General features: G+C 45.0%; 1 protein-coding gene across 2 annotated transcripts in view; it reads right to left on the bottom strand.

Moving 5' to 3' along the window:
• The window catches only part of VPS13A (vacuolar protein sorting 13 homolog A), a 4,910,496-nt gene that overhangs the window by 1,027,529 nt on the left and 3,860,901 nt on the right, over positions 1–22,066 (bottom strand). For both annotated transcript variants that reach the window (XM_044060868.1, XM_044060869.1), the window contains exon 53: positions 21,221–21,350. In XM_044060868.1, the coding sequence (XP_043916803.1) occupies positions 21,221–21,350 (130 nt within the window). The remainder of the gene's footprint in view (positions 1–21,220; positions 21,351–22,066) is intronic.

Below are 22,066 nucleotides of genomic sequence, written 5' to 3'. Positions count from 1 at the left end.
TTGTCCGTCTTTACCAATAATTGTCCTGGAAGAATGTGGTCCTTGATGGCTGTCAGAGCATTCTGTACAGCTAACATTTCTTTTTGATTGATATGCAGGTGCAACTGTTTTGGATTCCATTTGCCCAGAATGCACTGCCCTGCCAAGTGAGACCCCGTGCATAGTCTGATGCGTCTGTTGTTAGGGTTTGGGCGGCAGGGGGTAGAGTGAATGGCAGTCCCTTGTTTTGGTGGCAGGTCTCTGCCCACCAAAGGAACTCTATCTGTAGACAAAGTGTGAATTGGAATCATTGATTCTAGATCCTGAGAATGTTGACACCATAGGCTTTTTAGATACCATTGTAGTTTCCTCATTTGCAGTCTTGCATATGGAATTAGTAGAATGCAAGAGGTCATGAACCCCAGGGGTTGCAGTATTTTCCTTGCAAATAGCTGGGTCTTTGTGGACAGTAGTTTGAAGTAAACTGTCATACCCAGGCCGGTATGACCCTGACCTTGAGCAGCATCTTACCCTCACCTAGAATGCCACAGTATAAAGACAAAATGATCGATTTTAACAATTGGCTAAAATTTTGGTGTCATTCAAAGGGGATCCAGTGTCTGTCAGCCTGGGATGACATGCTCGACAAGCTACGTTGCTTCGCTAGGGACGGCTTGCACCTGTCACCTCTGGGCTTTCGGATATTGGCAAAGGTTCTTGCCACCCCCATAATGCCTTTTTTAGGCAAGGCTCAAAAGTCAAACCCACCTCCATAGACAGCACAAGGAACAAGAAACTAAGGGTAATGCTGCTAAACGTCAGAAGTCTTAACCTCAAGATGCATGCACTCGAAGCTCTCCTCAGTATGGAGAACATCGATATCTGTGCAATGACAGAAACCTGGTTCAAGGCTCCAGCCAGAAGTATATCCCTCATTGGTAAGATCAGACCATAAATTAATTTCACTGGATATCCACATCCTGACCCCACCCCCAGCCCAGAAAACCACAGTGAAAAACTTTTCAAAAGCGAACTTCACACTTCTCAAAACCAAAGTGGAATACTTCAAGGCCCCAGGGCCAGTGGAAACTACGGCCCAAACTGCAGAATCCTATATAAACGCATTCTACGGACATCTCCAGGAATGATGGATCATGCTATCCCAAACAAAATCAAGACCCAATCATCCAAAGACAGGCGTCCAGTCTGGTGGACCCCAGCCATAAATAAACTGTACAACAGAAGGAGGAAGCTACTACATGACAGAGCAAAATCCCTAAAAGGGAAGGCATCTCTGATCAGTACTAGCAAAAAATTATGATCCCTCATAAAATCCTCCAAGGCCAGCTTCGAGAGAAAAATGGCACAGGACACTAAAGACAATCATAAGGCTTTTTTCAGTTATGTTAGGAACCTGGGATGCAACTCCCAGACTTGTTCTGAGTTGATTCTAAATGACTAAAAATACACTGAACCCACAGACATCTCCAATATCCTGGCAGACAGGTTCAGTGCAAACTTCTCCACCCCCTGCCCCCCAAAAGAGCAAGTATCTATCCTGGCAGAGTGCAGCCTCCCAAACATCTCTGATGCTCAGGTGAAGGCCGCCCTCTCCAAAGCAAAAAACACTACTTCCATGGGACCAGATGGCGTCCCAGGTTGCGTCCTACATGAACTCCAAGAAAAACTAATCCCTCAAGTAAAACTGCTGTACAATCTCAGCCTCACTACAGCATATGTGCCCAAAGAATAGCGTACAGCAACAGTGGTCTCACTCCACAAAGGTGGCGCCTCTGCGGACCCTGGAAACCATCGCCCCATAAGCCTGACTAGCCTAGTCTGCAAGGCTATGGAGAGGATCATCATGGAACTCATAAACAAAGACATTGGGGACCTACAGACACTAGATCCTACCCAATTTGGCTTCGTCAAGGGAAGATCCTGCCTTTTGAACCTGGTTGACTTCTTCGAAACAGTCACCAAGGCCATAGATGAAGGGAAGGTAGTCCACACAGCCTATCTGGACCTCGCAAAGGCATATGACACAATACCCCACTCGGGCATCATAGATAAGCTATCCAGCCTAAATATAAACCCCTATGTCACAAGATGGGTCGCAAACTGGCTCAAAGGCAGAACCCACAGAGTTGCTGGAGCTATGTCAGACTCAAAACCGGTCACAAGTGGCATCCCACAAGGTTCTGTCCTGGGACCTCTCTTGTTCGGTATTTACTTTTCTGAGGTACAGGCCAACGTGGGAGGACTATGGCTCACCAAGTTCGCAGATGACTGCAAACTGGGCGCCATAATCAACTCTCCAGCTGACACAAACATCCTTCAAAAAGGTCTCGCAGAGACGGAAAACTGGTGCCAGAGCCATGGTCTACAGCTAAATGCCAAAAAGTGTATAGTCATACCCTTTGGCAAAAACAATGTGCCCACAAATTACCACACAGGTGGTAACCCATTAAGTACAGAGAAAGTAATAAGGGATCTGGGGACCCAAGTTGATAGCAATCTCTCCTTTGACAACCACATTGCCAAAGTGGTTAGAAAGACCTTCTACATAGCCCACCTCATCGTGAAAGGATTCACATCTAGATCAAGAGAGGTAATCATGCCCCTTTATTCATCCCTCATCAGGCCCATCATAGAATACAATGCCCCCTTTGGGATGTACCTTACCCGACACCTGCAGCAATTAGAAAGACCCCAAAAGTACCTCACCAGGAGGATCAAGGGACTCAAACAGATGCCATATGCTGCTCTGTTAAAAAAAACTCCAGCTCTACTCAGTTGCATACCGCCTACTTCGAGGCGATCTATGCCTGACATATAAAGCTATGTCTAATCCAGAATTAATGGACATGCTCCACCTCAGTAAATCTAAATCCCTTAGAGCCATGCGCTCGAGGGACTTGAACCTCAGCACAGAAATAAATAGAACATGCTGGAGGGACAGATTCATAACCCAGAGGCTCCCTTCGCTCTGGAATGGAATTCCAATTCATGTTAGGCAGAGCACCTCACTGACTCTCTTCAAGAAGAATCTTGATGAGTGGATGGGGGATCATAGGTTTGTCCCGGGGATTACTTCCGTGTCACTATTAGACAGAGGCACAGTAAACTAAACTTTAAAAAGGGCACAGTATACTCAAATCAAGGGGTGGCGTAAGCCAAACACAATCGGGCTAGGCTTATAAATGCCCCAGGGCAGATAGCCTAGTATGAACCTATGAACTGGTGTGAGGTAGGCCATCTGGGAAGTTGTATTCAAGCTTACTCCCAGGAATATAATTTGTTGGCAGGGTACAAAATGCAATTTCTTTTTGTTTATGGCGTACCCCAGAGACGTTAGCAATTTCTTTACAAATGCCAGATGATTTAATAGTATGTCCTGGCTTTGTGCCTGAATTAGACAATCGTCCAGGTATGGGTATATTTGAATATTTCTTTGCCTGCAAAATGCAGTTACTGGAGCTAGGCACTTTGTGAATACCCTGGGCGCAGTAGATAAGCCAAAGGGCAGTGCAGAGAACTGATAGTGCATGTAGCCTGCTCTGAAGCGTAGGTATCTTCTGCAAGATTCCCTTATTGGGATGTGCAAGTAGGCTTCCTTTAAATCCAGTATTGCCAACCAGGCATCTTTGCCTAGCATGGGAAGCAGCTGATGAAGAGTTAGCATGTTGAATTTTGGAATTACCAAAAATGTGTTTAGGATAGACAGGTCCAGGATAGGATGCCAGGAATTGTCTTTTCTGGGTACCAGGAAAAGTCTTGAGTAGAAACCTTGCCCCCAATTCTTCTTCTGGGACAGGCTGAATAGTCCTGATGCTTAAAAGAGAGAGAACTTGCTTTTGAGCCTCTGCCCACTGATTTGGGGGTAGGTCTGGCCAGTCATTTGGGGTTGGTAAGGAGTGGAAGTGGAATCCGTATCCTTGGGAAACTATATTTAAAACACATTTGTCTTGGATAATGAGTTTCCATTTTTTGCATGCAAGGCAATCTTTCCCCCTAAAGGAACAGTCAGTTGATCAGGGCTTGGAAGGTTTAAAGTTAAGTCATTGAGACAATTTACCATAGGGGGGAGACTTACTACTCCCTGCTTTGAAAGTGGGAGCCCCCCACTGCTTAGGCCTGTGAGTACCTTGGGACTGAAGCCTGGGTGCTCTGCTGGATCTGTGTTTGGATTGAGAAGGCCTGGAAGAGGCAGGAAAGGACCAATTCTTAGAGGGCCAATGCCTACTAAATCTGGGAGGCTATACTTGCAGGAAATCTTTAACGGTTTGCATAGATTTAGCTTTTTCCTCCATCTTTTTAAGTACTACCTCTGCTTTACTGCCAAACAGGTGGTCTTGGTTTAAGGGAGAATCCAGTAACTTAGCTTTAACATGATCTGGCAAAGATTGCTCCTTAAGCCAAGCATGCCTTCTATGTACAGACCCAGTGACAGCAGTCCTGCAAGATGCCTCTAGTGAATCAAAACCACATCGCAAAGTATGTTTTCCAAATTGCTCAGCAGAATGTATTAAATCCTATAAATCTATTTTCGGCACAGTCTGGAATCAACATAATTTTCTGTTTAAGCAATCCAATAATATGCTGCTGATACTTTAACATATGAAACTGTCAGTTTAAGGCGCTAATGGCAAAGGTTGCAGAAGTGTATACCTTCTTACCCCATCTATCCAGCGCCCTGGAATCTCTATCAGAGGGGGTAGGATTTTTGGCAGTAAAAGCCTTAATGCCCTTGGTTCCCTGTGAAATGGTCTCAGGATCCGCAGTAGGATTTTTAAAGACGAACTTGTGAGAGTCAGGTACCCTGTAATACCCATCAAGTTTTCTGGAAGCAGGAGGTAGAGAGTCAGGGGCCAGGCTAGATTCCGAGAAGGCATCATCTACAATTTCCAGAACAGGAGGGATAGCCAAAGGTCTGTGTTGAGGTAGGAGTAAGAATTCCCTAAGCCTCTTTTTGGAGTCAGAGTAATCCTGGCTTTCCCAGCGAAAATGCTCCCCAAGAGTATGCAAGGTTTCACCAAAAGAAAAATCCTCTGGAGGGGAAGCAGAGGGAATGGAGTCTTCTACAACAGAATTCTCATAGGTAGAGAAGGGCAATTCCTGGTCATCAGAGAAAACAGAAATTTCAGAATCCTGATTGGAAGAATCTGAAGGAAAATCAGCCCTAGGTCTCTTGGGGGGGGGGGTGGCTTCCCCTGATTAGAGTAATAAAGTCTTCAGCCATTCTTATTTGTTTTTTAGGCATAGGGGCCTGACCATGCAGTCTGGGGATCAGTTTTCTAGGCATGGATCGAGTTTTAGGCCTTGAAGAAGACGATGGCATCGGTTTAATATGCAAGTCATTAGGCCTGAATACATCCTCAGAAGCCGGTGCCTGCACAACGGCTCCGGACCCATCCAAGGTAGAGACATCCACAGGTTCCACAGTTGAAGAAGGATCTCGAGGCATACCGGACTCCAAATGAGTCTCAGTAGAGGCCTGTGAAAATGAAGTAGCGGGTATCAGGGGCTGCAAAAGCACCTCACTGAGTACCAGCGAACTGGCGACTAGCTTAGAAGAGTCGTTGGCAGCTTTGGACCTAAGTGGTCTGTCTCTGTCTTTATCTTTGCATTTTTTCAGAATGTAGGTAGTCGGGTGGCTTACCGAAGCCATTTCTGGATAATTAAACCGAGTACCAAAATATTTAGATGCGTAAATGAAGTAACGACTAATAGTACGATGTTTGAATAAGGCACAAAACCGACAGCGAGGTTCGTCGTGGTCTGGGCCTACACAAGGAATGTAGTACGAATGAAAATCTTTATGAGGTATTTGCTTTCCACAAGAAATACAATTGTTAACTTTTACTGACATCTGTTTAGGGCAAGAAAAAGGATCCCCAATGGGGTACTTAGCTTAGTTGAAGACTTCAGATCTGAAACTCGAAAAAAAGAAGTTATGTACCTACCATAACGTTCCATGTTAGTTGTCTTCATCTCGCCTTCTTTCTTGCTGGTTGGGATCGGAGCCGATCCCTGGCTCCGACTCGGCCGTCTTCTATAGCTCGAGAGCGGTTTACTGGCTCGAGGCTACCCCTTATCCCATGATGCCCAGCGCTAGCTACCCAGATCTCGTTTGAAATAGCTAACCCCAGCCATAGCTATATAATGAACCCCTCCAAGCAAAAGGTTGAGCATACCTGTCATACTCTCTAAGTCAGTAGAGGAAACAAACCAGAGAACACTCAGCCAGTGAAACCTGAACTCCTCTCGGTCCAATAGGACAGGGGGATGGAGGGGGGACACAAGAAAGAAGGCAAGATGAAGACAACTAACATGGAAGGTTATGGTAGGTACATAACTTCTTTATGTTAAGTTGTCTACCTTGCCTTCATTTCTTGCTGGTTGGGACAGCGTCCCTAGCACCTACAATCCTGGGCGGCTCATTGGAACAGACTTTTCAGAAAAGTGGAATCAAAATTAGCTCTACTTCTGGTGACCACATCCAACTTGTAATGAGAAATAAAGGTATGAGGGTTTGTCCACGTAGTAGCTGCACAGATAGAGTCCATGGGCAACCTAGACTGGAAGGCTACAGAGGTGGCCAAGGGCCTAGAAGAATGACCTTTCGGTTTGATAGACAACTCTTTGTTTCTCAGTTGATAGATGAAGGTAATAATGTGAGACAACCACCTGGATAAGATCACTTTGGAAACTGAGACACCTTGTTTGCCCCGAGCATAGGAAAGGAAAAGTTGGTCCGACTTCCTTATATCCTTCGTTCTATGCAGGTAAAAACGCAATTGTCTATGAACATCCAATTGGTATAATTTGTATTCTGCCTTGTTGGTGTGGTTAGAGAAAAACACAGGGAGGTCTATAGATTGGTTCAGATTACTTTCTGAGCAGACTTTCAGAAGGAAAGAGGGATTAGTCCTCACAGCAACCCTGTCCTTAAGAAAAACTAAGTACGGAGGACGAACACTTAGTGCCTGAAGTTCAGAGACGCGTCTGGCTGAAGTAATAGCTACCAGAAAGAGTTTTCCAAGATAGAAACTTAATAGAGCAGGATGCTGCCGGTTCAAAAGGGGGCATAATTAAGGAGGTTAGTACCAAATTAAGGTCCCAAGGAGGAGGGGGATCTCTCACTGGGGGTCTAAGGAGAGTAGTCCCTCTGAGAAAAGCTTTACACAGCTTATGAGACGTAATGTTTACATTAGACAACCCAACATGAAAGTCAGAGATGGCCACCGATTGAACCCTGATTGTAGCAGAAGCGGACCCAGAATGAAAAAGTTCTGCTAGGAACTCCAAGATTTCGTGTACTGGGGCTGAAAAGGGATCTATGTTCCTAGCCTCTGCCCAACAAGAAAAACGTTTCCATTTGCTAGCATAAGTCTTTCTAGTGGCGGATTTGTGAAAGGAGACAATAATCTCACGAACGGCCGGGAAAATGCTGGGAAACCTGGCTAGGGTTGGAAGTGGAGCAACCAAGCTGTGAGCTGGAGTGTTTGGAGGGATTGATGCAGCCCACCTGATTGATGAATCAACAGGTCCGGAATAGGATCCAGAGTCCAGGGCTGCTCGAGAACGTAACGGTGCAAGAACGGGAACCATATCTGTCGAGGCCAGTAGGGGGGCAATGAGGATCATTTTGCAACCCAACGAAATAGCTTTCTGTATGATTTTCGGTATAAGAGGAAACGGAGGGAAGGCATAAAGAAGTCCCTGAGGCCAATCGTGGACTAGAGCGTCTCTGGGAGAGTGACCGGGAAGCAGAAGAAGGGAAAAGTAGTTGCTGTATTTGCTGTTGAAAGGGGTGGCAAAAAGACGCAGCAAGGCTGTTCCCACCTGCGGAAGATCAGATCCGCAACTACCTGATTCAGAGACCACTCGTGAGGCATGAGAATAGCTCTGCTGAGCCTGTCCGCTATGACGCTGGACCTCCCAGGGATGTGCATCGCAATCAGAAATTGTTGGGAGGAGATTGCCCACTGCCAGAGTCTGAGTGCTTCCCGACATAGGGGGTAGGACCTGGTTCCACCTTGCTTGTTGATGTACCACACCACTGACATGTTGTCCGTTTGAATTGCAATGGACCCAGAAGGGAGAGAGTCCTGAAGAACTTGCAATGCTAGGAGCACGGCTCTCATTTCTAAGACGTTTATGTGCAGATGGTACTCGTGAGGCTGCCAAGTATCTTGGACTGTCCTGCCCTGATAATGCCCCCCCACCCTATCAGGGAGGCATCTGTGGTCACTGTGGCAACTGGAGGGGGCTGGATGAATGGTCTGCCCTGAGACACTAGTGGGGAGACCATCCACCAGGAAAGGTGCCTTTTGCATGTTTCTGTAATCATGATCATGTGAGACATGGACAGCTGTTGAAAAGACCACTGTGTGAACAGAAGCCACTAAAGGATTCTCATGTGAAAGCGGGCCAGAGGGATTAGAAGAACCCAGAGTTTGAAGGACCAATCTGACTTGGACCCTCTTGCTCTGTATTAGAATTTGTACTTGATGGCGAATTAGAAATACCCTGTCTGGCGGAAGCCTTGCGGACATGTTCCTTGTGTCTAAGTCTGCACCTAATAGGTGATAGATTGACAGGGCAACAAGGCAGATTTTTTGAAGTTTATTGTGATGCCTAGTTGGGAGCAGATTGTGATTGTGTAGTCCCTGGCTTGCAGAAGTTGATACCTGGTAGTAGCAGTGAGGAGCCAGTCTAGATATGGAAACACCTGGAATCTTTTACGTCTCAGGTGAGCCGTGACCACTGCCATACATTTGGTGAATACCCTGGGGGCTATGGTGAGACCAAAAGGCAGAGCTCTGAACTGATAATGACTGGCTCCCAGGCGGAAGCGAAGGAATCTCCTGGAGTGCTTGTCAATTTTGATGTGATAATAAGCATCCTGAAGATCTATGGAGCACATCCAATTGTCCTGACCCAGAAAGGGTAGAATGGACTGTAGCGTGACCATCCGAAACTTTGTTCTTTGAACAGACTTGTTTAGTCTGCTGAGATTCAGAATCGGTCTCCAGTTCCCTGTCTTTTTTGGTACCAAAAAGAACCTTGAGTAAGTTCTGGATCCGTGTTGGTCTGCCGGGACTCCTGGATGACACTTTTTTCTAGCAATTTTGAAACTTCTATGACTGCTTGGTCCCTCAGATTGGGTGGAACATCTGGAAGGGATTTGCTTGACGATAAGGGGGGTTGAGAGAAGGGAATTTTATAACCTCCGGATATGATTGACTGTACACATTTGTCCTACATTAAATTTTGCCAGGCTTTTGGGTACAGTGAAAGTCTTCCCCCGACTGCCTCCAGAGGCTGGCAGCCGGGCAACCCTTCAGGGATGCTGGAAGGGCTTCTCAGAGAAGGATTCTCTGCTGCCCTGGTTCTGCGGACCCCCTCTGCCACGAAGGCGGCATCTGTTGTTGTTTCCTCCTCTGCCCCTGGAGGAAAAATCGTTACGTGTGTCAGGCCAGGTTCCCTGAGATTTTCGGAACCACATTTTACCACTAATTCTGACCCTTGGGGTATGGTCTGGAAGGAGTGGAAAAACGGACTCCCACGGCAGACAGAGTCTTGCCTTCCTGCTCACACCTAGTCAAAGTGTCTTTCACCTGTGGTCGAAAAAGAAAGGAACCATCAAAGGGGGTGTTGGTGAATGACACTCTAAAGGGTTCTGCAAAATTACACAGCTGCATCCATGTGTCTCTCCTAAGGGCCACGCCTGTACCTGCAGCTCTACTCGCACCATTGGCTGCATAGGAAATGAGCCTCATGGAGGAGTTGATGACAAAATTAAGGGTCGCCATCTGGAAAGCGACTTTAGCTTGAGCCCCTTCAGCTGATGGATCCTGAAGGGTATCTTCGAGCTCTTTAAGGAGATCCCTCTGAAGCCGGGTAAAATGGCATAAGTAATTCAGTGACCTCATAGAAAAGGTTGCTGAAGCAAACATTCGCTTCCCGTATCTATCCATAGTCCTGGACTACTTGTTAGGAGGATTGAAAGACGAAGAAGTTTCCGCTAACTCTTTCTTAGTGGCTGCTGCTACCACCATGGCATCCACAGGAACACCTTTGGTATGGAACTGCTTATCAAGGGGTGCAGTGATAAACTTGCTGGGTCTCCTCGGGGTTGGTTCCACTGTATCTGGGGCTGACCAAGCCTTCCGAGCCACCACTGACATGAGTGGATTGAAAGGCGGAGAAACCCAGGAGGAGGAAGGTCGGGAACCGAACGCATCCAGGAATACAGACTCATCCTCAGTAGGGGCTAGGGGATTCCAGTTCCCCCTCTGCTTAAGCATCTCTAGGATGTCCGAGAAGGAAACATCTTCAGAGGGGGATCTCGGGGACCCTTCCGATTCATCTAAGTCTGTATCAGACGTGACAGACTCAGGGGAGTCGATGTGCTTTCTCTTGCACTTCTTCTTCCGAGGGGGCTCCTCTGAATGATCAGGGGAGGCCTCGGAAAAAGAGGAAATGCCCAATGGGGTGCCCTGGAGCGTCGGTTCCCCACACTTGGGGTCTGGAGGAGGAGCAGTGGTTGATGCAGGCACTACAGGGGATGGAGCCGGTGGGGTCGAACGTGGAGCTGACTCAGTGGCCAGCACACTGCTCATGACATCGAAGGCATCCCTGCCACAATGCAGAGAAGGCTCCGGTTCTGAGGAAATCAGAATCCTTCTCCGCACCGAGGGAGACGGCTCAGAGGCTGATGTACGAGCCGAGCTCACCTGCGCCAAAGCTCCGAGAGGGAGAACGGGGTCGGACAAGGGTCCGATGCCACTTGCCCCCACGGAGCCGACGAGGGAGCCTCGGCGCCCAGATCCCTCGACAGACGGCACCATTGAGGGAATCGGAGCCAACGACAGAACCAAAGGAGAAATAGTTATCGGAGTCGACGGTTCCACGACTCTAACCCCAACAAACTCCGGCTCCGAGCTCAATGGAGTCGGAGGAGGAATATCGATAGAAGTGGACGGAGCCGATACCTGTTGAGGAGGGCTGGACAACATCTTGGCAAGTGCCAGCAACTTCAGCAACATACTGACCACTCTCTCCACATCATGATCCGAGAGCCTAGAGGACCAAGAGGAGTGGGAAGATCTGTGACTGCGCTCACTCATCAGCAGGGGAGACAGAGGAACCAAATGTATGGATTCCAGAGAAGGGGACCTCAGCCTCTTATGGCTCCGCGACGGCTCCGAAGATACTGATGGTGCCGACGAGTAGATAGTCTCCCTGGTTCTGACCGGAACCGAAGTGGCAGGTAAAGTTTGGACCAATGATGGCTCCGAGCTTGGAGCCGACGATTTGGTCAGTTTTGGGGATTTCACAGGCTGTGCCTTGGCCGGTGAATCCTGGGGCTTAAGAAGACCCCTCAGAATAAGCTTAATCTTGCGCTCCTGCAGAACTCTTGGGCTAAATGTATGGCATATAGAATAAGAGTCCTGCAGGTGCACTGCGCCTAAGCAATAGACGCAAGAAGTGTGCCCATCTGTCAGAGGCATTTTTTCACAGCATGAGTCACACTTCTTGAATCCAGACACCTTGGATTCTTTAGACATATCCAACAAATACCCGAAAGATACTACACTGATTTTTGGCCAAAAAGCCTAACAGTGGTAACAAAATACCACAACACTAACAACAAAAGGCAAAAACACACAGTATACTACAGCTAAAGATTGTTTTTTGTTTTTTTTTTTTAAATTAGGAAGCCTCTAACTTGAACAGCTACCTAACAATAAGATAGAAGGAAGGCTTAAACTACAACGTTAACCTACAAGAAGGGATAGGGGTAGGGGAGGGGGAGAACTCTCCAATTTAAACATATTCTAAGGGAAAGGACTACCAATACACTATAACTAACACAACAAGTTACAGACTACAATTTAAATAATAAACTCCCAGAAAAAGGATAGATCTGACAAAAAATAGTTCAATAAGAAACTTATACGAGCCTGAGCCAGTAATAACGACACCTCGCAGCTGAAGCAGCAAACAAGATCTGGGTAGATAGCGCTGGGGCACCATGGGATAAGGGGTAGCCTCAAGCCAGTAAACAGCTCTCGAGCTACAGAAGATGGCCGAGTCAGAGCCGAGGGTCGGCTCCGATCCCAACTGGCAAGAAACGAAGGTGAGATAGACAACTTAACATCGAAAGTTTCAGGAGTCGGCCGACTGGCACTTGCGAACTGCTTCTGCTTCGGGCACCACACGGCAAGAAAGACTGATGTAATGGCATCAGCTGCATGTTTTATACCCCTGACTACCTGACGTCATGGAAGATGAGACAGCAACTGACGCAGGACCCAAGACTATGATAATCAGGCCAACTGAGGGTTACTGCAAGCAGATAATCTAAATGTGATGACTGCAACAATGAAACATGAAGAACATCTGTCATCTCCTTTAGACTGAATCCAAGAGCAGTACCTTTTCCACTTATCAGCATAGGATTTTCTTGTACTGGGTCTTCTGGCTTCAAGAATGACTTCCAGCACCTGCTTGCTTAGGGTTGCTGGGCGAGAATTCAAAGAATAAGCCAAGTTGCAAGATTTAGGGTTTGCAGTTGCGAATGGAAAATCTGTCCCTCCTGCTGAGAGAGCAGGGTTGGGGTCTGATGTAGGTGCCAGGGTGGCACCGGTGACAAGATGCACAGGAGTGAGTACCAGTGCTGGCGTGGCCAGTCCGGGACAATCAGATTTGTCCTTGGTCTGTCCTGTCTTATTTTGAGTAATACTCTTGGGAGAAGGGGCAGAGGTGAAAAGGCATAGACTGAGAGATTTACCCCACTGAAAGGATAGGGCATCCACTTTCCAGGCCCTGCTGTGAGGATTCCTGGTGCAGTATTTGCTGAGCTGGTGGTTGCAGGGGGAGGCAAAGAGATCCACCTCTGAGGTCCCCATTTCTGAATCAGAAAGTTAAAGGTGCTGGGCTCTAATTGCCACTCGTGTGGGTCTAGGTTATTTCTGCTCAAGTCGTCTGCCAGTGAGTTTTGTCTGCCTGGCAGGAATTGAGCTTGCAGATGGACTTGCATGTCCAAGGCTGTGTTCCACAGGGTCATGGCTAACCTGCAGAGTGGGTCCCCCGTGATTGTTGATGGAGCACATAACTGTGGTGTTGTCTGTTTTTATTAGCAGATGTCCTGGAGAGTGTAGTGATCTGAAAGCTGTCAGGGCGTGCTGTACAGCTATCATCTCTTTTTGGTTTATGTGCAGATGAATTCGACTTGGGCTCCAGTGGCCCTGGATGCATTTGCCGTCCATGTGCGCTTCCCAGGCATAGTCTGATGAGTCTGTGGTTAGGGTCTGGGTGGCATGGGGTTGAGTAAAGGGCAGTCCCTTGTTGTGGTTGCATGCTCCTGCCCACCAAAGAAACTCTGTCCTTAGACAGGATATGATAGGAATGACGGTTTCCAGGTCCTGAGAATGCTGGCACCAAAGACTTTTTAAGTACCACTGAAGTTTCCTCATATGCAGTTAGGAATTAGTAGGATGCATGAGGCCATGAACACTAGGGTCTACCAGATTTTCCTTGCGGACAGCTGGGTTCTGGTGGCCATTTGAGTGAAATAGTCTGTCAGATGGACTTGTTTTTCTGAAGTGAGGAATGCCATCTGGGATGCTGTGTCCAAGCTTGCTCCTAGGAATACAATCTTTTGACTGGGGACTAGCTTGGATTTCTTTTCATCGATGGTGTACCCCAGGGATGTGAGAAGGTTTTTTACAAATGTCAGGTGCTGCAACAGCAATTCCTGACTCTCTGCCTGTATGCGACAGTCGTCCAAGTACGTGTAAATTAGGATATTTCTCTGCCTGCAGTAAGTAATGGCTGGAGCCAGCATTTTGTGAACACACTGGGAGCAGTGGATAAGCCAAAGGGAAGTGCAGAGAACTGATGCATAGATCCGGCCCTGAAATGTAGATATTTCCTGCATGACTCCCTTATAGGGATATGCAGATAGGCTTCTTTTAAGTCTAGGTTGACTAACCAGGCATCCTTGGTTAACATAGGTAGAAGCTGCTGCAGGGTGAGCATTTTGAACTTTGGTACCACCAAGAATGTGTTGGGAATTGAAATATCTAGGATTGGGCACCAAAAGCCCTCTTTTCTGGGTACCTGGAAAAGTCTGGAATAGAATCCTTGACCTATCTGCTCCGGCAGAACCAGTTGAATAGCCCTTATAGAGAGCAGGGATAGGACTTGGTTTTGTGCCTCTGCCCACTGGTTTGGAAGAAGGTCTGGGAACCCTTTTGGGGTTGGCAGAGAATGGAAGTAGATTTTGTACCCCTGTGATACAATGTTGAGGACCCATCGGTCTTTGGTGATGGACATCCAGTTGTTTGCATGAAGGGCAAGTTTTCCTCCTAGGGGAATAAGCAGTTGGCACAGGTGGGGAGTGGAGTAGAGAAGTCATTGTGAGTTCTTTCTGTAAGGAGATGGCTTAGCACTCCCTGCTTTGGGGGTGGAAGCACTCCATTGCTTAGATCTCTGCATACCCTGAGACTGTAGTCTGGTTGGTCTGTTTCCCCTGGGTCTAGTTTGAGCTGGCCTGGAGGGGGCTGGAAAGGACCAGTGTTTCGAGGGGCAATGCCTACTGAATCTAGGAGGCTGCACTTGTAAGAATTCTTTAACTGTCTGCATAGATTTAGCTTTTTCTTCCATCTTTTTAAGAACCTCTTCTACTTTGGTGCCAAATAGATTGTCCTTGTTCAAAGGAGTGTCTCATAACTTTGAATTGACATGGTCTGGCAAGGTCTGTTCCTTAACCCAAGCATTCCTTTTCAGTACACAACCAGTGACTGCTGCCCTGCAAGATGCTTCTAGGGCATCAAAGCCACACTGAAATGTATGCTTGCTGACTTGGCTTGCAGAATGCATAAGCTCTTGCAATTCTTTATTTTCTGCACAGTCTGTAAAAGTTGCTACTTTTTGCTTAATTTTGTGTCTTTCGGCTTTTCCCGGTTAGGGGTTGCCACAGTGGAACTCCGGTCCACGAATGACTGGTAGTTGATTTTTACGTGCCGAGTTACCAGCCCTGACGCACAACCTTCAAGGAAGGTACGCCCATTCACGCACGTCTCCACGCAGAAGACGCTCTAGCTGAGAATCGAACCAGACATAGTCTTACTGTGACCACCACCGCGGGTCTACTTTTTGCTTAATAAGTCCCATAATATGCTGCTGGTACTTCAGCATGTGAAATTGACAATTCAAAGCCTTAATGGTGAGAGTAGCAGAGGTATACACTTTCTTACCCCATCTGTCCAACGCTCTGGAATCCCTGTCTGAAGGGGTGGGATTCTTAGCTGTAGTTGCCTTGATACCTTTAGGCCCCTGGGAAATGATCTCTGGGTGGGGTCAGCAGTAGGATTTTTGAAAAGAAATTTGTGAGAGTCAGGTACTCTGTAGTACCTGTCTGATTTCCTAGGAACAGGGGGTAAAGTATCAGGAGTAAGACTGGATTCCACAAAGACATCATCAACAACTTCCAGGACTGGGGGTATTGCTAAATGCCTATGTTGTGGCAAGTCTAGAAATTCTCTGAGTCTCTTTTTGGACTGAGGATAGTCTTGGCATTCCCAATGGAAATGCTCTCTTAAAGTATGTAATGTTTCCCCAAAAGAAAAGTCCTCTGGAGGAGAGGCAGCGGAAATTGATTCCTCTGCATCTGAATCCTCATATAAGGGCATGTCTTCATAATCAGATACCTCAGAGTCGTCGAACTTTTGGTCTGTTGAAGCTGCTGGGGACTGGTCTCTTTCTCTTAGCAGGGGAAGGCTGACTTCCCCTAATCAGCATAATAAGGTCTTCTGCCATTTTAAGCACTTGATGTTGTGGCAAGGGAGCAGGTGCATGTGCTTTGGTCATCGGTTTTCTAGGCATAGCATGTACTCTTGGCCTTAGCAACTCGGTAGTTTTAGACAGAACTGAAGTAATCAGTTTGTGTTGAACATCGGTAGTGCGACGAACTTCCTCAGAAGACTGTGTCTGCTCAGCGGCTCTGGACCCATTCAAGGTAGAGACATCTGCAGGTTCCATAGTGGAAGAAGAGTCTTGCGGCATACTGGACTCGGAACGGGTCTTGGTAGAGGCCTGTGAATCCACTGAAGCGGGAATCAGGGGCTGCGAAAGCGCCTCACTGAGTACCGGCAAACTGGCGACTAGCTTAACGGAAGCATCATCGGCAGCTTTGGACCTGTGCACAAAACCAACAGCGAGGTACGTTGTGGTCTGGCCTAAACAGGTGATGCAGTAAGTATGAAAATCTCGGTGTAGTATTTGCTTTCCATAGGCAAGACAACAGTTAACTTTTTCCTGACATCGATTAGAGCAAGACAAAAGGATCCCCAACAGGGTACTTAGCTTTAGAAGACTTCAGGATGATTCAATTCGTAAACGAAAAACTCAGTTAGTGGCCGACCGGCATTCATGCAAACTGCTTCTGCGTTGGCTGCCTGTACTTATACCCCTGACGACCTGACGTCAGCCCTGCAGCAACAGCACCCGACGCAGGAATACTAAGTCTCTGGTATTTGGGCCGACTGAGGGCTACCTGCAGGCAGATAACCCAAGTGTGATGACTGCAACAGTGAAACACGAAGAACATCTGAGGGCAAGTGGCAGGTTTTTGCCAGGGTAATTTTGGTAGCTGCTGTGAAGAAGTTGTTATTCCTGTATAGTATGCCTATTTTTTGGTGTTTTTTTATACTGTTTTATACATGCATGTCAAATTTAAGATTATCAATTGCGATGCCTAGTACTTTGGTATGGTGAACCAATTCAATTTCAGTATTACTGGCTGTAAAGATCGTGAAGTTCGTTTTGTTCGAGCTACAGGATTTGTGGGTGAAGAGAATGAGCTTTTTTTTGGGGGGGGGGTCAGCATTGGACAGCCATGTTTCTATGGAACAGAAAGCTTGTTGTGTTATGTGATGTAGGTGAACTAATGTATCTGATACGCAGATGATAGTGGAGTCATCTGCATATAGAGTTAGAGTGCCTTCACAGGAAGATGTAAATAAGTTACTGATGAAGACATTAAATGGTAATGGGCCAAGGATGGATCTTTGAGGTACTCTTGTGATGGTGATATGATATGAGGAGATAGAGCCCTGCCATTTTACTGCTTACTGCCTGTTAGCTAGGTAGCTAGAAAACCAGTGAAGTGAGGAGGAGGATAGACCAATGCTGGAAAGTTCTTTAGGGAGTTTGGGGTGAGATAGCCTGTCAAATGCTTTTGACAAATTTAGAAATACTGTAGATACTAGCTTGCCAGAATCGCGGGCTTTGTTGACAGAGTCCATGAAAGATAATAAGGCTGTTGAGGCACTGTGTGCAGGTCTAAAGCCATGTTGATTTTGGGAAAGTAGGTTGTTGTGTGTAAGATGGTGGAGAAGTTGTAGGTGCGCACATTTTTCTAGAATCTTAAAAAGGGGAGGGGCAAGACTGCAACAGGAAAAAAGTTTGTGATGTCAGTGGAGTTGCCTCCCTAATGTGTGATCTTTTCCATAGGTTAGGGACATGTGACTCAACTATGGATCTATTAAATAAGATGCTAACAGGGAATGCTACTGCCTCTGTGGCAAGCTTTAGGTATTCTGGTGTAGGATGTCTGCTGATGTTGAGGAAGGTTTCAGGTTTTGTAGTAGTTTTTTTTTTTTATTTGAGATAAAGGCATTGGCTGAAAAGTAAGCTGTGAATGGTTTGTTTTTTGATTGTGAATGAGGGGTTGGTTGTGTGTATGCAATGTGTGGGGTGTGTAGAGGTTAGTATCCGGGTATTAGTAGAAGTAGTGAGTTGGGATGTATGAGCTGGGTTTAACTTAAGGTTAGATATGGACTGTATAATGTATGTGTTCAATTTGGTGGCTGTCTGAAGAGGTGGTATACTGGGGTATGGATTGGGATTATTTTTCTTTCATGGGTTAAATTGTGATGTTACAGAGGACCAGAATTTCTTATGGCTGTTTTTGTGGTTATCTTGAATAAAGGAATACTATGATTTTTTTTGTTAAGCAATATTTGCATTTTTGTTTGATTGCAGAGTTGTCTGTATAACTAAAGATGTATATTTTTATTCTTTAACTAGTCAGTCTATCCTTTGTCTTTGGCTTACATTAGAATTTGACATGGTTTGGTGAGGCATAGGCATGGCTATTTTTTATTATTTTTGATCACTGAGGGGCTAAGGAGTTAAGAATGCTTAGGAAGGTCTTTTCATTAAGGGTAAGTTTTTTTTAGGAAGGACCAGTCTATAGCTTTCACTCATTAAATACCTCTTTGCTGAATTTCTGTAGGTTGCATAAAGTTTTGAACTTGTCTTGCTTTGTGAGTTGAGTGACATTCCTGTGAGTATAGGCTGCCAGGTGGTTACGTAAGGAGTCAGGGAATGTGCCTGAAGACATAAAGTTAGAAGGATTCGAGACTACTATCCAGTACAGGGTGAAGTGTTGGATGATATTTCTGCTATATCTGATAGGAGTATTTATAAGATGAGTACATCCAAAGAGGTTTATACTGCTTGTTTGGTGGTGTGAGGTTAGTGCCTTACTAGTCAATGTAAACTTCCCCTAGGATAATGGTTCCATTTGGTATTGTTTCAGATAACAAGGCTAGAATATTTTTTAGAATTTGGAAAGTTTTGCCCAGGAGGGATGTATAAAATAACTATGCTTTAGATGAGTAAAGTTTTAGAAATGTTATAAAGATTTTGGCTAGGCAGAATTTTGGTGCAATATTTGTGTATGGGGAAACTATCAAGTTTCTAGGGAAATTTACACCTATTCTGCCAATGTATTTTTGTGCACTGTCTACTCTAATAATGCTGTAACCAGGGGGAAGAATTTCAGTATGTTTTATTTCTGGTTTTAGCAAAGTCTCTAATAGCAAGGATGTCTGAATTACAGTGTGTTAACCAAACATTAGACAGTATATCAGTTTATTGCATATACTCCCGATATTAAGAGTGATAACTTTTAGCTTTTTTTGCCTGTGTAGTAGGAATGGGACCCAAGTTGGAGTAAATGTTCCCATCCAAGTTTAAGGCTATGAAAGAACATCTAATTGTTTAAGTAGTTTTAATAATTTGGGTATTTGTATTAGTTTTAGGTTGTAGTGGTTAGGATTGAGGACTTGAGGATGGGAACAGAAGAAGATCGGTACAGAGTTCAGTGTTGGGGTTATTTGGAAGAAGCTTGTGGTGAAGGGATTGAGTGGTGATGATGAGGTAACAGTTGAGGTATGCTTTTGCAGTTGTGTTGCTGGAGGAGTTAGGTTAGAAAGGGGAAGAAGAAAGAGAAATAAGAGGCATGAGTAAAACAGCATGACTGGTGTAGAGTGAGAAAGCTTAAATGGAACTAGAGGGAAAATTAGGGTGTTGGAGGTGAAGCAGTTATAGGGAGTAGAGTACAAGTGAAAATACTGTGGGACAGTAGTGTAGAAACAGAGGGGTGTGTTTAGAGTAATATGGGTGAGACCTGGTAGGGGGATGTTGTGTAGCAGACTGACTGGACTGTAGCTGGAACTGGAGGGAGTTTGCAGGATTTGGAGCTAAAGGAAGTACAAGTCTATAAAAGAAGAGTGGTAGGTTGTCCTAGCATCTTCAGTGGAAATTAAAGAATAGAGGGGTATCAGACGCTAGACAATATAATGAAGTAGTCAAAATATGAAAAATGAGGTTTATTTGAGAAAAGAAAATGATACAATGTGGAACAGATATCTACTATTAGGGAGGGTGTGATTACAAATGGATATAGCGCAAAGCAATATGGGAGGGAGAAAGATGGTTGGGAATGGGGCTAAAATTTAAAAAAAGAGATAAGGAAGTAGAAAACAAGAAACAGAAGTGTAAGCATAGAAGAAACAAGTTGATTTGGGGAGGGCATTGGAAAAAGTCACAATTGAAATGTGTATGTAGGAAGTATAATGTTAGAGTAAGAGGACGTAGGTGGGAATTGGGGATAGGGTAGCGGGCCTCCTACCCTAAGGTAAATTTATAGGTCAATTTATAACTGACAGCAATCACTTTATAGCCAGAACAAAGCAATTAACAAAGAGATGCAAGTAAACAGGTTTTCTGTCACTTCCTGAGACTAAATACCTGGCACATGCAGTACAGTCTACTGGTCAAGCAAAAGAAGACAGTGGCCAATTTAGTAAGGGTCCTACTATGTCACAGAGCAGGCACGTACTTAACTGATTAAAGTTAATACACAGCAAGGTTCTTCATGAGAAATATGCCTACATGAAACAATGACAAAAGCCTCTGTAACCTTACACGTGTAGGGCTATGTGACAGAACTCCTGCAATACTGGGGTCAAATGTAGTGACCACAGACTATGAAACAATGACAAAAGTCTTAGTAAACTTGCAGGTGTAGAGATTTGTGACAGAACTTCTACTCCTGCAATATCGGGGTCAGATGTAGTCTTTGCAGGCTCTGCTCTATGAAAGAAGATAGTGACTGAGTGAAAGAAGGGACATTCTTTTTGAGGTTTGTTGAGTCTTCTTTTTGAGAGTCTCCAAAGACATACTCAGTCACATCTGACATATAGACTTCCATATGAGAACCCAGTGTCTCCTCTCTCACCAGCAGTGGAAGGATACTCTTCGACCCTTTCACAATCACTATGTGAGAGTCTCCCTTCTTGGTAACAGGCACAAGTCCAGCTCTTGAGAATACACCAGCAGACTTCCAACCCTTAGTGGCATTCCTAGGAGCAGCATGGTAGGACGTCAAGTGTATCAAATGCAGCAATGAGCCCTGCTAAGCTTGAAGGCTGCACACAAACAGTGGTTGTAGAGCATGCAAGCTGCCAAGAGAGTCAGGATAAGACAGTCCTACAAGGGTGGCAAAACATTACATTTCTCAAGACCCAAGTCTCATCTTGTCTGTGAAATTAATAGGATGGAGGCCTCTTACTCAGATGGAAGGAAAGGGTCTGTTCTGTGTTCAAAAAACGTAAGACTACTGAATCATGTATCCCCATATGCATGCGCTTCTCTCTGAGATACTCTGAATTATTTTTTTTACCATATCTGAGCATACAATTCCCCTTTCATTATATTACTAGCTACTTAAAACTGTCATGTCAATCTACTAAGTTCATGTCTTGCCAAAAAATTCTGATATTTTCAGTACTCAAGTTCTGCAGTTAAAATAAAGGCTATACAAATCTACATTAAATAAGTCACAACTTGAAAAGGAGACAGACTACTTTACCTCTGTATGCTTTATCTCAATGGATTTTTCTCCATATTTGCAGTTGAAAATCTTGGCACTAGTAGGGTCACTCCAGCTATAAAGTACAGCTTTACCAGGTGGAAGTGTGTGTTCAGGTTCCTTTGCAGAACTGAAATCAGAGTGAAAGAAATCAAAGTGAAAATAACTGCAAATCTGTATGATAAAACTGGTACAAATTCTGATAATTTTTGTCTATGTGCTTTGCCCTACTTGCACAGTAACATCAACAGACAAGCGCCTAACATTGGCAGCTTTGCTAAAATCTGACTAGTTATCACTTTAAATACTTAAATGAACTGGGAATGTTTAAGATACAGGGTACATCAATATTCATCAATTTCTATGCAGAATCTGTTATTTCATGACCTACAACTGTCAAACTACAAAGTTTTTGATTTAAAGGTGTTTTTGAGGGTTTAGCAAAAATAAACATTTATCATTCGTAGTTTGCATTTTTTCAATAAAAGTAAAGAGATGCATAACAATACTTCATTTTGTATGTGGCATCCATAAAATATTATCAGAAGTCAAATGGATATTTAGAGAACTATTACATTTTCTATTTTTTGCAACTTTTCTCTTAGTAAAATTTACTTTAACACTTGCAAACAAAATAGCAAGTAGGGTGTTAATAATGAGAGGGTATGTCACATTAGGTTAAGTACATATGAAGACAGACGGATGGCAGAATAAGCAGTCAAGCAATTATGGGGTGGGGATCCAATGAAGAAAAGCAGTCTCCTAGGGTGCTAAAATATTTGGAGGTGCTGTTTAGAGGCCAAATGGCAAAACCAAACGTTCAATTCGTCTATTCAAAAAAATCAC

This window comes from Protopterus annectens, chromosome 2.part0 (assembly GCF_019279795.1).
Source record: "Protopterus annectens isolate FY-2018-M chromosome 2.part0, PAN1.0, whole genome shotgun sequence".
In the NCBI taxonomy this organism is placed as follows: Eukaryota; Metazoa; Chordata; order Ceratodontiformes; family Protopteridae; genus Protopterus; species Protopterus annectens.
Note: the sequence above shows the minus strand (reverse complement) of the source record. Positions and strands in the feature narration are given on the sequence as shown.